The 16,547-nt window shown below is 42.1% G+C and overlaps 1 protein-coding gene across 1 annotated transcript in view; it reads left to right on the forward strand.

Annotated features, from left to right (window-relative positions):
• LOC124253740 (E3 ubiquitin-protein ligase MIB1-like) overlaps positions 1-11,852 on the forward strand; it is a 130,070-nt gene extending 118,218 nt beyond the window's left edge. The window contains 9 exon segments of the mRNA XM_046687566.1: positions 471-603; positions 1,271-1,357; positions 2,268-2,396; positions 4,078-4,259; positions 7,530-7,743; positions 8,086-8,164; positions 9,163-9,249; positions 9,781-9,884; positions 11,366-11,852. Coding sequence (XP_046543522.1) covers positions 471-603; positions 1,271-1,357; positions 2,268-2,396; positions 4,078-4,259; positions 7,530-7,743; positions 8,086-8,164; positions 9,163-9,249; positions 9,781-9,884; positions 11,366-11,506 — 1,156 coding nt within the window. The 3' untranslated portion in view covers positions 11,507-11,852.
• Positions 11,853-16,547: the final 4,695 nt, after the last annotated feature.

The following is a 16,547-nucleotide window of genomic DNA, read 5'->3' on the forward strand; positions in this document are numbered from 1 at the left end:
GGCAATGCACCGAGTTTAGGTAAACTGAAAGTACACGTGTTGTGATTGGTTATTGTAAAATGAACTTCCAATCGTAAATAGTTTAACATAATTATCATAATACCTAAAACACCTCAAACTGACGACAAGAGAACCTGTCTGATATTATGAAATATTTACTGTTGGGGAAAAAACATCTACCAGACAACCGGACAGGCTACTTTTGAAATTTGACCGTCCGAGATGAAAATAGACTGTTCGGGCAGGTGGGAATTTTAAACGCTGGTAAAAGATATACTTTCAGATGACTGAGCATATGATTGGACTATGTACATGAACTTGGTTCCTTGTTGTGTCCGTCTTGCATGATGTCACGATGAAAGTAATATTTGATTTACAGGTTACTGGAGGTAGATCAACATTAAGTTGTTATGTCTGCATCATCAGAATCATTTAGTGTCCTGAATTAAATAGTTGTTGTTGTGTAACAGTGCGATGCGGATCCTGCTGTCGAAGTTGCCGCGGCCATGGATTGTTGATGAAAAGAAAGATGACGGCTATACCGCTCTCCACCTGGCCGCACTCAACAACCACGTGGAAGTGGCCGAACTCCTTGTCCACCAGGTAATGCCCGGACCTTCAGTGGACCTTCAGTGGACCTTCAATGGGCCATCATAGACAAGTGCTTGGTCTCTAAATGCATAGAATTTTCTATTGAAAAGGAGCCCCAGTGGGATGGGAGATTCACTTTCTTCATTCAGGGCTTTAGCATTGCTGAAAGTGCTGGCAGAAGGGAAATTAATGTGGTTCAGGGACAATGAGACAGTCTAGGACCATCAGTGGACCATCTAGGACCATCATTTAGTCACAGTGTTCAGTCTAGCTGCCAGAAATATAGGGTCCTACAGGTGCCCTGGTGACCAAAATATGTTGATAATGTTTTCTGAGAGCAAGTAACTTTTCTTGCACTTGAAGGTTAGTTTTAGGTGTGTCATGAATTGTTTCATGATTGCTCAATGATTTTCATGATTGTGTCATGACTGTACAATGATTGTACAATGATTGTACAATGACTAAAATTGTAGGCATCTAAACTGCACAGACACCTCATCAGGATTGTATGATGACCGTACAGTGATTGTGCCTTGACTGTACACAGAGATTGTGTATTGATTGTATAATGATTGGGCCATGACTGTACAATAAGTTTGTTAAGATTAATTAACTGATTCTGGTTTTTTATAGATGTGATTAACACGTGATGATGCAATGATCGTGTGTCTCGTTCCAGGGTAAAGCCAACATGGACATCCAGAACGTCAACTTGCAGACCCCGCTACATCTCGCTGTGGAGCGGCAACACACGCAGATAGTCAGGGTAAGCGATGCTGCTGATGATGATACTGCAGAGACAGGAAGCCTTGATTCTGTTCCAGCCCTGTTTACAACATTGCATCATGAGCCATTTATTATCCATCCACATTTTGACATACCTGAAATTCGACTTACCCTTTGCCTGGAATAGAAATTCTTTGAAGTTATTTTTCCGGGTCCTTTTTGACTGAATCACTAGTAGATTTGAGCAAAACGTGTACATAACTGATTGCTATTTCCGGCTTAGTAGCGGTGGGGTAGCCTAATGGTTAAAGCATTGGCTCGTCACGCCGAAGGCCAGGGTTCGAATCCCCACATGGGTACAATGTGTGAAGCCCATTACTGGTGTCCCCCGCCGTGATGTTGCTGGAATATTGCTAAAAGCGGCGTAAAACCAAACTCAGTCAGTCAGTCAGTCCGGCTTAGTTGAATAACAGGTAGTATAGCAGGGACGGCAATTGAATTATCATGTCTAGTGATGTTTGATTGCAAGTTCAGGGATGACTGTATCTTATGGCAAGCATGAATGGCACTTGGAGGCTGCAGGTACGAATGGCAGACTGGGTTTGGAAATTCAACAGCTCATTCAATGATGCTTTTATGTTTGCTTCAAATATCATGTTCACATTGATTTGACTTCAACACAGAAAATAGAAAATTATAAACTGTTAAAAAGATAGGCAAAGCGGTACATTGTGAACTGATGGACCAAAGGCTTTCTGGCTTGACATGTTGTACCTGTTAATATTCGTAACTGTTGTAAAACACTTTAGGAGAATTCGTTGTGAGAAAGATGTTGTGCATCCAAGTGGGAATAGAACATGGGTGTGATGCCTACCTACTGGGCCACCATGCCTGTTGTAGTGAAGCATGGATAGTTCGTACATATATTGATGAGTATTTTCTTGCCTCAGCTCCTGGTGCGTGAAGGCTGTAACCTGAATGTGCCCGACAAGGATGGTGACACGCCACTCCACGAGGCACTCCGCCACCACACTCTGTCCCAGCTCCGCCAACTCCAGGACATGCAGGATGTGGGCAAGGTAAGCAGTATCCCGGGGATGGTAAGCTGTGTTTGGGGGATGGTAAGCAGGGTCCGGGATGATGGTAAGCAGTGCCTGGGGGGATGGTAGGCAGTGTCTGGGGGATGGTAAGCAGTGTCTAGTGGATGGTAAGCAGTGTTTGGGGGATGGTAAGCAGTGCCCGGGTGGATGATAGGCAGTGTCGGGTGGATGGTAAGCAGTGTCTGGGGGATGGTAAGCAGTGTCCCGGGAATGGTAAGCTTGGGGGATGGTACGCAGTGTCCTGGGAATATTAAGCTGTGTTTGGGGGATGGTAAGCACGGTCCGGAGGGATGGAAAGCAGGGTCAGGAGGATGGTAAGCAGGGTTCTGGGGATTGTAAGCTGTGTTTGGGGGATGGTAAGCAGTGTCTGGGGGATGGTAAGCAGTGTCTGGGGGATGGTAAGCAGTGTACCGGGAATGGTAAGCTGGGTTTGGGGATGTTAAGCAGGGTCCAGGGGGATGGTAAGCAATTTCCGGGGGAAGGTACGCAGTGTCCCGGAATATTAAGCTGTGTTTGGGGGATCGTAAGCACGGTCCGGAGGGATGGAAAGCAGGGTCAGGAGGATGGTAAGCAGGGTTCTGGGGATTGTAAGCTGTGTTTGGGTGATGGTAAGCAGTGTCTGGTGGATGGTAAGCAGTGAACCGGGAATGGTAAGCTGTGTTTGGGGGATGGTAAGCAGGGTCTGTGGGGGATGGTACGCAGTGTCCCGGGAATATTAAGCTGTGTTTGGGGGATGGTAAGCAGGGTCCGGGGGGATGTAAGCAGGGTCAGCAGGATGGAAAGCAGGGTAAGGAGGATGGAAAGCAGGGTCCTAGGGATTGTAAGCTGTGTTTGGGTGATGGTAAGCAGTGTTTGGGGGATGGTAAGCTGTGATTGGGTGATGGTAAGCAGTGTCCGGGGGATGGTAAGCTGTGATTGGGGATGGTAAGCAGTGTCCGGGATGGTAAGCTGTGTCCGGGATGGTAAGCAGTGTCGGGGATGGTAAGCTGTGTTTGGGTGATGGTAAGCAGTGTCGGGGATGGTAAGCTGTGATTGGGGGATGGTAAGCAGTGTCTGGGGATGGTAAGCTGTGATTGGGGATGGTAAGCAGTGTCTGGGGGATGGTAAGCTGTGATTGGGGGATGGTAAGCATTGGGGATGGTAAGCAGTGTCCGGGGGATGGTAAGCTGTGATTGGGGGATGGTAAGCAGTGATTGGGGGATGGTAAGCAGTGTCCTGGGGGGATGGTAAGCTGTGATTGGGGGATGGTAAGCAGTGTCCTGGGGGATGGTAAGCTGTGATTGGGGATGGTAAGCATGTCAGGGGATGGTAAGCTGTGAAGGTAAGCAGTCTGTGATTAGGGGATGGTGTAAGCAGTGTCTGGGGGATGGTAAGCTGTGTGGGGGATGGTAAGCTCTTTCCTGATCATGGTATGCTGTGTCATATAGGATGGTAAGCTGTGTCTTTTGGGTGGTAGGCAGTGTCACAGGAGAATGAATCAGTCTCAGGGAAAGTAAACCATGTCAAGGGAAAGTAAATAGTTTCATGGGAAGATAAACAATGTTCCATGGGAAAGAAAGCAGTGTTTGGACAAGATAAACTGTCCACCTCAAAGTCTTTCTTGCTCTTCTTTAAATGATGTACTGTACATGAATCATGTCTGTGGTGTTTTCTATGCCAGCTGCTGATGGGACTCGGGACACCAGGTGCTGACAAGAAGTCCAGCGCCTCCATCGCCTGCTTCCTGGCCGCCAACGGGGCCGATCTGAACATCAAGAACAAGAAGGGCCAGACCCCGCTTGACCTGTGTCCAGATCCCAATCTGTGCAAGGCACTGGCCAAGTGTCACAAAGAGAGGAATAGGTAACAGCAGATAGTTTGATGTCACTAGATAGACGTGTATTTACAGTCACCATATGGACATATCTGTACAGTGTCTCAATATGGACGTATCTGTACAGTGTCTCAATATGGACGTATCAGTACAATGTCACCATATGGACGTATCTGTACAGCGTCACCATATGGACATATCTGTACAGTGTCACCATATGGACATATCTGTACAGTGTCATCATCTAGATGTATCTGTACAGTGTCACCATATGGACATCTGTACATTGTCACCATTTGGACGTATCTGTACAGTGTCACCATATGGACGTATCTGTACAGTGTCACCATATGGACATATCTGTACATTGTCATCATATGGACATATCTGTAGTGTCATATGGACATATCTGTACAGTGTCACCATATGGACGTATCTGTACAGTGTCATCATATGACATATCTGTACAGTGTCACCATATGGACGTATCTGTACAGTGTCTCAATATGGACGTATCAGTACAATGTCACCATATGGACGTATCTGTACAGTGTCACCATATGGACATATCTGTACAGTGTCACCATATGGACATATCTGTACAGTGTCATCATCTAGATGTATCTGTACAGTGTCACCATATGGACATCTGTACATTGTCACCATTTGGACGTATCTGTACAGTGTCACCATATGGACGTATCTGTACAGTGTCACCATATGGACATATCTGTACATTGTCATCATATGGACATATCTGTAGGGTCATATCTGTACAGTGTCACCATATGGACGTATCTGTACAGTGTCACCATATGGACATATCTGTACAGTGTCATCATATGACATATCTGTACAGTGTCACCATATGGACGTATCTGTACAGTTTTACCATATGGACATATCTGTACAGTGTCATCATATGGACATATCTGTACAGTGTCACCATATGGATGTATCTGTACAGTGTCACCATATGGACATATCTGTACAGTGTCATATGGACATATCTGTACAGTGTCACCATATGGATGTATCTGTACAGTGTCACCATATGGACATATCTGTAGTGTCATATGGACATATCTGTACAGTGTCATCATATAGACGTATCTGTACAGTGTCACCATATGGATGTATCTGTACAGTGTCACCATATGGACGTATCTGTACAGTGTCATCTGTACTGTTTGTACAGTTGTCACTAGATAGACCTGTCTGTACAGTTGTCACAAGATGGACCTGTCTGTACAGTTGTCACAAGATGGACCTGTCTGTACAGTTGTCACTAGATAGACCTGTCTGTACAGTTGTCACAAGATAGACCTGTCTGTACAGTTGTCACAAGATAGACCTGTCTGTACAGTTGTCACTAGATAGACCTGTCTGTACAGTTGTCACTAGATAGACCTGTCTGTACAGTTGTCACAAGATAGACCTGTCTGTACAGTTGTCACTAGATAGACCTGTCTGTACAGTTGTCACCAAGACAGACCCTGTCTGTACAGACCTGTCTGTACAGTTGTCACTAGATAGACCTGTCTGTACAGTTGTCACTAGATAGACCTGTCTGTACAGTTGTCACTAGATAGACCTGTCTGTACAGTTGTCACAAGATAGACCTGTCTGTACTGTACAGTTGTCACTAGATAGACCTGTCTGTACAGTTGTCACTAGATAGACCTGTCTGTACAGTTGTCACTAGATAGACCTGTCTGAATAGTTGTCACTAGACCTGTCTGTACAGTTGTCACAGTAGATAGACCTGTCTGTACAGTTGTCACTAGAGACAGACCTGTCTGTACAGTTGTCACTAGATAGACCTGTCTGTACAGTTGTCACTAGATAGACCTGTCTGTACAGTTGCCACTAGATAGACCTGTCTGTACAGTTGTCACTAGATAGACCTGTCTGTACAGTTGTCCTGTCTGTACAGTTGTCACTAGATAGACCTGTCTGTACAGTTGTCACAGTTGTCAGATAGACCTGTCTGTACAGTTGTACAGTTGTCAGACCTGTCTGTACAGTTGTCACTAGATAGACCTGTCTGTACAGTTGTCACTAGATAGACCTGTCTGTACAGTTGTCACTAGATAGACCTGTCTGTACAGTTGTCACTAGATAGACCTGTCTGTACAGTTGTCACTAGATAGACCTGTCTGTACAGTTGTCACTAGATAGACCTGTCTGTACAGTTGTCACAAGATAGACCTGTCTGTACAGTTGTCACAAGATAGACCTGTCTGTACAGTTGTCACTAGATAGACCTGTCTGTACAGTTGTCACAAGATAGACCTGTCTGTACAGTTGTCACTAGATAGACCTGTCTGTACAGTTGTCACAAGATAGACCTGTCTGTACAGTTGTCACTAGATAGACCTGTCTGTACAGTTGTCACTAGATAGACCTGTCTGTACAGTTGTCACTAGATAGACCTGTCTGTACAGTTGTCACTAGATAGACCTGTCTGTACAGTTGTCACTAGATAGACCTGTCTGTACAGTTGTCACTAGATAGACCTGTCTGTACAGTTGTCACTTAGACCTGTCACTAGATAGACCTGTCTGTACAGTTGTCACTAGATAGACCTGTCTGTACAGTTGTCACTAGATAGACCTGTCTGTACAGTTGTCACAAGATAGACCTGTCTGTACAGTTGTCACAAGATAGACCTGTCTGTACAGTTGTCAGATAGACCTGTCTGTACAGTTGTCACTAGATAGACCTGTCTGTACAGTTGTCACCTAGATAGACCTGTCTGTACAGTTGTCACAAGATAGACCTGTCTGTACAGATTGTACAGTTGTCACTAGATAGACCTGTCTGTACAGTTGTCACTAGATAGACCTGTCTGTACAGTTGTCAGTTGTAGATAGACCTGTCTGTACAGTTGTCACTAGATAGACCTGTCTGTACAGTTGTCACTAGATAGACCTGTCTGTACAGTTGTCACAGATAGACCTGTCTGTACCTCACTAGATAGACCTGTCCTGTACAGTCTGTACAGTTGTCACAAGATAGACCTGTCTGTACAGTTGTCACTAGATAGACCTGTCTGTACAGTTGTCACTAGATAGACCTGTCTGTACAGTTGTCACTAGATAGACCTGTCTGTACAGTTGTCACTAGATAGACCTGTCTGTACAGTTGCCAGTAGATAGACCTGTCTGTACAGTTGTCACTAGATAGACCTGTCTGTACAGTTGTCACTAGATAGACCTGTCTGTACAGTTGTCACAAGATAGACCTGTCTGTACAGTTGTCATTAGTTGATGGATATTTACCCCTTCGTGTTGCAGCCTGACATATCTGCTGACCAGCCCGACAGTCCCAGCATCCAATGCTGCTGTCATCCGCAACGACCAGGAGTCTCTAGAGGAGTGCATGGTATGCTCGGACATGAAGCGGGACACGCTTTTCGGACCCTGCGGACACATCGCGACCTGCTCTCTCTGCTCTCCTCGGGTTAAGAAATGCCTTATGTGTAAAGACCATGTCCAGTCTCGCACCAAGGTAGGTTCAAAGATTTGTTATGGAGCTGCATGACAATATCAATATTGTTTGGACATCAGTCAGATCCTGATTAACCAGGCAGTAATGATGATAACTTCATAAACTTATTAAAAACAACTTTGTGTTTGCGTGAATGGTGAGTAAATGGTTTGTCTTGTTTCGTAAAAATTTACACCTGTATCCCATGCGAATGCTGCATATCTTCTGACTGAGCGGTTCCCTGTATGCTTAGCCTTGACTGTAACAGGGATTCAGAAATAAAATTTAAATTACAAAAAAACTTTATAAACTTAATGGAGATTTTAAACATGACTATGTAAAGTTGTATGTTGTTTGTTTCAGATCGAGGAGTGTGTGGTTTGCTCAGACAAGAAGGCTTCCATCATGTTCAAGCCGTGTGGCCACATGTGTGCCTGTGATGGTAAGTGATGGCCTCTCACATCCATAGCTTAGTGTGGTTAAGGCAGGTACACTGATTGTATAAGCCATGTGGTTCAAACATGGAACATTACTGAGATGGTTTCTTTTGATTCACTGAGTGAGTGAGTGAGTGAGTATGGTTCTATGCCATATTTTGCAATACTCAGGCAATACGACAGTGGGGGACAGTAGAAATGTACCCAAGAAGGGAACTGAATCCAGGACTTTGATGTGACAAGTGATTGCATTAACCACTAGGCTACCCCATTGCCCCACTAGTTTCAGGTGTGGTAATTTGTTGATGGTTCACTACCGCCATACCTGTCCAGAGAGCTCTCTACTTACAAGGCTCCACGAACACTCCGCTCTTCCAGTGAGAAACTGTTCAAAATCCCAAAGTACAACTTAAAGTCAGCAGGACAGCGCTCTTTCAAATACAGTGCGCCCTCAGTTTGGAATGCTCTCCCAAATGAACTCCACAATTCCCCTTCTCTAAGTTCATTCAAGACCGGTTTAAAAACATTCTTATTTAAACAAGCTTTCCTTTAATGTGTCCTTTCCGTCCAATTTTTGTGAAAGAAATTATTATTAAGTTTTCACATAGTTCAGACAGAGTACTCTGTGTGATAGTAGGTCTTCCTTCAGAAATGGTACATTGCTGAGATAAAGCCCATTTTGTTCAAACATAACTGAGGCGGTGGGGTAGCCTAGTGGTTAAAGCGTTGTCTCGTCTCGCCGAAGACCCGGGTTCGAATCCCCGCATGGGTACAATGTGTGAAGCCCATTTCTGGTGTCCCCCGCCGTGATGTTGCTGGAATATTGCTAAGAGCGGCGTAAAACCAAACTCAGTCAGTCAGTCAAACATAACTTTGAACATTGTTCAAACATGATACAGTGCAGTGATATTTCACTTGGTTCAGACATAGCTGTTATTGCTCGGTTGTATGAACCAGGCAAGTCAGATTGTGTGAATGTGACAAATATATATCTGTTGTCCAGGTTGTGCTGCACTCATGAAGAAGTGTGTCCAGTGTCGTGCCTCCATTGAGAAGACAATCCCATTCATCGTGTGCTGTGGAGGAACCCGTAAGTTACCGCACATTTTCTTGGGGCCTCTCAAGTGAACACTGTTAATATGTTATGAAAGTACTTACTTTAAAACTTACAACATACAGAAAAAGGCTCAAAACTCACAAAATTAATTACTTTGGATAGATAACTCATTTCAGATTGGTCAGTTTTTAACCAGTCTTTTTCAAATAAAAAGGTAGAAAAATGTTGGTTTCCTGATTTGAAATGGCCTAGCTGAGTGTTTTGATTGAACCTCACATACAGTGGCCTAAATCATTGCTCCTACTATCAACCCCTGGATTAGATGAACATTACTGAGTGTTTCATTGAAGGATAAGCAAACATGTACAATTAATGACTTCATCTCTGACTGATAGCAACATAATGGTCAAATGTGATGAAATGACAAATCCTCTTGAACGATGAAAAGAATGGAAGAATCTAAACCAAGTTCCCATTCAGCTTTAAGCTAAAAATACACTGTGAGAATACAGTATTTTCACCATATCCGTGCCCTGTGGGTAATACTGTATACTTTCCTTGCAGCGCCCCCTGCCCCCCAGGCCCCTGGTGTGATGAACAACGGCTCCAGGGACGTCTCCCGTGACATCCAGAAGCTGCAACAGCAACTGCAGGACATCAAAGATCAGGTGAGAGTTATCTTTCCTTCCTATCAAACCTATGAACATGGGTTTGAATCCCAATCCGTCTGAATCGTTTCCAGGATTGTCGGCACCAGGTCAATGCTGATTAGTTGCACAAAGTGAAGAATCTTCTGTGACCACGTCAAGTTCACAAGCTCCAATACAGCTGGTATACTGTTCATTGCACAGGGATGAGAATTTCCTGTGGATCTGCGAAATTCCGTGGATTTATCGCACTGGAGTCATTCTTGTGAATCGTCTAAATCTGAGGAGGCTAATTTTCCTCTTTTTTTCACTCGTACCCATTCTCATCCCTGATAGCAGTATTTATTAGCCCTCTCACTCACTGAACCTGAAAGGGTTTTTGTCGGCACTGGTACTACAGATATGTACCCCAGTTACAGTTCGTTATACAGAAACCTACTCTAGCCCAAAGGAGAATTCAGAAACGTACCCTAGGATGAGTCCAATCCTCGTTTTCTTCCTCGGAACTATCATACTATTGTATGAGATGCATTTCATTGTGTTATATGAGAAATGAGTAAGTGAGTGAGTGAGTTCAGTTTTACGCCGCACTCAGCAATATTCCAGCTATATGGCTGCGGTCTGTAAATAATCGAGTCTGGACCAGACAATCCAGTGATCAACAGCATGAGCATCGATCTGCGCACATGGGAACCGATGTCATGTGTCAACCAAGCCAGCGAGCCTGACCACCCAATCCCGTACGTCGCCTCTTACGACAAGCATGGGTTACTGAAGGTTCATTCTAACCCAGACCTTCACGGGTTATATAAGAAATGAGCATACACAATGACAAATATTTCGCGATGCACTTTATCGCTCTAAATCAAGAGAACGAGAACAATGACTACTGTCTTTGTTTTTGTGTTGAGGAACAAACGTTTAGGGTACCAGTCACGTTTATGTATTTTGATTTTGTTTAGGCTACATTTCTGTATACAGAAACATAGGTACATATCTGTAGTACCTGTGCTGACAATCACCCCGTCAGCTTCATTTACTCATCAAGGAGGTAAAAGTTTAAGGCCTGCATCAAATCCTCTTCCATCATGCTGACAACATGTAATATAAAATGAAAAACAACATTAAAAACTCACTCCCTCCTTCCCTCCCTCACTCGACCGCCTCCATGGTGTAGTGGTTAGAGCATCCGCCCTGAGACCGGAAGGTCACGGTTAAAATATGGTATTTGTTAGTCCCTGCCTGGCGCTCGACATTAATGGGTACAAGGACTGGTCGGCTTGGAGTCGGTATAATGTGTCTGAGTGGGGTATTCATGCTTAACTGCGGCATGGTATCTCAGTGAGCTAGCACCATAAAACCAACTTAAATCTGGGCTAGTACAAGCAGCCACACACACATACACACGCATGCATATCATCATATGAGCGAAATATTCTTAAGTGCGACGTTTAACCCCATCCTTCTTCACTCACTCACTCTGTTTTGTTCTTGCTTTTCAGACATGCTGTCCTGTATGCATGGATCGGCTCAAAAACATGATCTTCCTTTGTGGCCACGGCACGTGTCAGCTGTGTGGTGACCGCATGAACGAATGTCCAATCTGCCGCAAGTCTGTGGAGAAACGCATCCTGCTCTACTAAGCTTTGACTTAGCCTGTGTGCCAACATGTCTAGATAACACATAACCCAATATCATCCGGTATATTCATGCCTCTATATAGCCTGACATGACACTGCCGTGTGTTACAGCCGTTATAAATCTGAGGGAGGTAATATGACACGATCCTGTTTTATAACCATTATGTACTACTTGTAGACAAGAGGCAGGGAATATGTCAGTCATGTGTTATAACAGTTATAAACTGCTTGTAAGGGAAGGAATATGGTACCAACATGTGCTATAACCACTTGTAGTGAAGAGGAAGTAAGATATGACACAATCATGTTATACCCATTTGTATAACCGTTATAAAGTATTTGTAGTGAAGAGAGGGGCACTGTTATATACTACCTGTAATGAAGTGAGAGGAATATGATGCTGGCATGTTATAACCATTATAACAACTAGAGATTGAATGAATGTGGCATGGATGTTATAACGGTTATAAAAATTGTAGAGAACAGGTAGGAATATCATCAGCATTTGCTACAACTGTTATAAAATATTTGCAGAAAGAGGAAGGAATATGACATTGGCATGTGTTATAACTGTTATAACCGATTTGTAAAATGTAAGGAAGATATGACGTGTGTGGGAGACCTTACACTGGCATATGCTATAACTGTTTTAACCCTCCCACATGTTATGTCACACCCAAAATACACCTTCATCTACATCAGCATTAACACAAAGATGGGGAAATAGATTGGTAGTGGCGTATCATATACAACTCAAGATGGTTTAAGGAACGACTGACTATTAACATGAAGGAATTCAGTATGCTTAACTTCTTTTTTCAAGACAGACAAACTAACAGTGATATGAACAAATTTGATGTCGTTTACTTCTTGTGGCATGACTGATAAACGAAGAGTGATACGAGATAATCAGATGACCCTTCACTTCACTTGAGTAGTACATTAATGGTTGCGCCGTCGTTTTCATAAGTGTACCGGTAAATGTAACAGTTATCATTACGAAAGGTTTCTGGATGATATAGGTTCCAGTCTATCATTTGAATTTATGTGCATCATTTTAGAGATCTTTTGCATCCACAGTGTAAAGTTAGACTTAAAGATTGATTTGAATGTCTGTGGAACAATTTTAGAGATCTTCTGTATCAACTGTGTTAAGCTAAAACTTAAGGACAGGAATACGCTAGGAAGTGAACAGTGACAGTATAAATGAGGCACACTTGGGTCCTGATCTGTTAAGTATTTTAAACCTTCCATACTTTACCAAAACATGCAAGCACTTCTAATGATAACACATTTGGGGGAAACTTGCGTTGGTTCAAAAGGTGACCTTGACCTGTCATATCCCCTAGCTCATTAACAAAATATATGCAAGCCCCTTAGCACCTTAATAAGTATAGTTATCTCCCTTAGATCAGCGGTGAAGGGCTGGGGACATACAGCTCCCAAGAGTTGTTTCCATTTACCTGCAAATCAAGCCTTAAGTAGGTTATGCTGTCAAATTAGTTTCAAATAAGGTAGTTTTATTGTCAACATTATTGTTACACCAATCACAGGTCTCTGCTCCTGTGTGTTAGGGAAGCTGTTGGGAAGCCTAGTGGTTAAAGTATTTGCTTGTCACGCCGAAAACCCAGGTTCGATTTCCCACATTTGTACAATATGGGAAGCACCATGATATGGCTGGAATATTACTAAAAGCGGCGTAAAACTAAACTCACTCACTCAATCCTAAGTATGATGGAACTAAGACTGTTCTACTCTAAGATCACTTTGTGGAACAGTCCCTTGTGTTCTAATTTATACAGTTAAAGAATGTAATATGTCCTGTCCAAGTTTAAAAAGCAGAATTGGCCAAAGAATCTCAACTATTTTATACCTGAGTGTTGTCCATAGATAAAGCAAATAATCTCCACACAATCTTGTCCTCCAGTTGTGAGTGAATGGATCCTTTGGACCAAACATTCAGGTCCAAAGTTTGGTACTGAGATCATTGTACAGAAGTTCCACATAATTCTTTATCATCTTCAGATTTTGTGTAGCTGTCCATGTTTGTTTTGAGAAGAAAATACCAATGGCCACCAGAGGGAAGTCTTGGCCATTTTCTATAAATGATCTTCTCAGCTAAAGATGCTCATGTTTATTCCAAGCAGAATTTACATACAGCAACCAGACAGCCATCTTGGCAATTTTTTGTGTTTTTTTCCCCCAAAAGATGTTCATTGGTTTCAAGCAGATATTTTATATGGCCACCAGGGGGTGATTTTCTTAAAATGTGATAGTCTGTGGTGCTTAAATTTTCTAAGGGTGTCTTATTACAGCACTGCCTGAAAGTCAAATTGTCAGCCAAGCATTACTGTATGCAGTATTTGGAAAACAAATATGGCTGCTGTCAGCCATCTTGTTAAAAATAATACAGCTCTGAGCTCACCTCAGATTGGAAATATTCTTGATGAGACATACAGTGATTTCGTCTCTCTTGTGCAAATACAGGGAGGACAAAAAGGATATTGTCCAACAGATAGAAATTAGGGAATGTTTATGGTCAGGATGACTGTATTGGGGGTATAGTAATTCATTATGTCCATTAGATTGATGTTGATGAGATGGTCTTACTTGAGAGGCTGAAAGTCTTGTGAAAAGAAATCAGTCTGAATCTGGCGGTGCAGTATTTAATGGTAAAACACCGGTAGGTCAAATTCAGACAACTGAGAATCGTGACTTCCTGCATTGATCAAGTGATGCGATGAAGAGCGTTTTTGCAAACAAAAGATGCATGGAAATGTTGCTCTAAATATGACACTTAAAGCATTAAGCTCCCAGTTTGAAATAAATCATCAGAAAATATAAAAATGACATGCCAGCTTGAATCTGATCAAGAACTATTTTCCACTCGAAGAACAGTTTGCTACATTTCATATCATATGTCCTGATGACTTAAGACTGTCACCTTTTGCTCCGTCAGTTGCCATGACAACAGCAGGGGAGACAAACAGCAGAAGCCTTATGTACATTGTTCTAGAGTTACTTTGCCAAGTCTATTTATTTAAGCTGTGTTTATGATGTAATGCTGTTATTGCTAGCTACCTGCTTAATGTGATATAATTTATATTTTGAGATTTTTATGGACTTAAGATTTAATCCAATGATAGCGAAAGTTTGGGAATTTCTGTCATTGTCATGTTGTCAGCTTTCAGATGTGAAATTTGAGAAAGAAAGTCACTAAAAGGGGTTTTGTTGGAACATGGTGCCGATAGCATAATTGTACACATACCACTGAAGACATTTTTGTCAGCTTACACATGAAACTTAGGACAAAAAATCACATACAGGATTTAGATTGTTGGAACACTGTGCTATTGTTATAAATGCACACATCCTGAAATGGGAGACTCATCAAGATCTGTTTTAAATGACTGATCATTTACGTTCCACAAATTAACATTTCAAAATCTTTGCTGCTTCTTGTCAAGGATTCATGTGGGTTGTTTCCCCTTACCTTGGTAATACCAAAACTGTCTATTTTCACTATATAAACGAGCCCATTGTACATTTTGTAAATGAGAAAAGAAATAGTCAATGCTAATTTACGCAGTCAGTTATTTCAAGGATGTTTGTACAGTTTTTTGGGTGGGTGGCTGTTTCATGAGTTGTCTTTTTATGGAGGGGAGGATGGGAGATTGGAATTTCACATCAGTCCTGTAGCAAGTTGTCTGGACCAAGATATTTTTAGGAACTGCATTCAGTATGTCTTAAGTCTGTTGAAAAGTTTGGTTTGAGAAATGACAGCAAGAAGTATATCATAGTTGATAGTGCTAAGAATATCCAGTGGCGTGACCAACCATTTTTGTAGTCAATGTCTGTTTATTTTTTTACTTGTCCTTTCGTGGTATATTTGTATGTCTGATGGTAGGTTGAACCAAAATTCAGAAATGTTATTTCCTCGCTGCTGCTGTTGCTTTGTGATCATGTCTTGTTAATGTGGATACTATAAACTGGTGCTGAAGGACTGGGCTTGACAAGGGGAGATAACCACCACAAAGGGAGACAACTACATCCGCATAAAAATATTTTACTTTTTCTGTTTTAATGATATTAATTACCAAGTTTCAGATTGTTATCCCTAAAATCCAATTTATATGAAAGTCTCCTTGATTTAGAGTCAAGGGTCCTGATGCACAAAGCATTCGTAACATTACAACCTATCGTAACTCTATACTTAACCATGGACTTACAAATGGCCTAGTGCTACGAACCCTTTATGCATAGAATCCCAGGTGAAAAGATAATGCTTGTCAGCTTTGTGTACATGTGATAGTGGCTTGACAAGGGGAGATAACCACTACAAAGGGAGACAACTACATCTGCATAAAAAATTGTTTCTTTTTCTACGTTTTAATTATGTTAAATACCAAGTTTCAGCAAGTTATCCCTGTAATCCTATTTATATAAAGTCTCCTTGATTCAGAGTCCAGGCGAAATGACAATGCTTGTCAGCTATGTGTACATGTGATAGTGGGTTCATTTTTGCCATGAAAGTATGTCCTGTGCAATGTTATGTACAGACTTATCAATAAACTTATATGTTAACTCCCGACTGTAGTTTAGATTTAAGATGTCTTGTAAATATGTATGTAAACCATTACTGGTATACAGTTCATAACCGATTGCTTGTATCGTTGGTCACATCAAGACAGATTTTTAGGTCTGGTCTAGACTAAGTTATTTCTAACTGCAAAATTGGTGAAAGCAGCTTGTAATGACACACAATAATATACAGTACAAGCGGAAAGATTTGATGGGTTAACATTAGCGCAGACTGATTTAAATTATTTGGATTTCGACAACCCTGCCACCAAAAATCTTAAATTTCTCTGAAGTTACTGAACTAAATGTGCACAAATGATTGAAGCAATCTGTTACAATTACTGCCTGCTTTTTGAAAGCAGTCAACACGAAATTGCTTTCTTTAGTTTTGAAAGATACAATGAACCAGGTGAGCTACAGGGCCCCGTTTCACCAAGCTATAGTAGCGCTACGACTGTCTCAA

The sequence above is a fragment of the Haliotis rubra genome, unplaced genomic scaffold (assembly GCF_003918875.1).
Source record: "Haliotis rubra isolate DU_JTF1 unplaced genomic scaffold, ASM391887v1 Scf55, whole genome shotgun sequence".
Lineage (NCBI taxonomy): Eukaryota > Metazoa > Mollusca > Gastropoda > Lepetellida > Haliotidae > Haliotis > Haliotis rubra.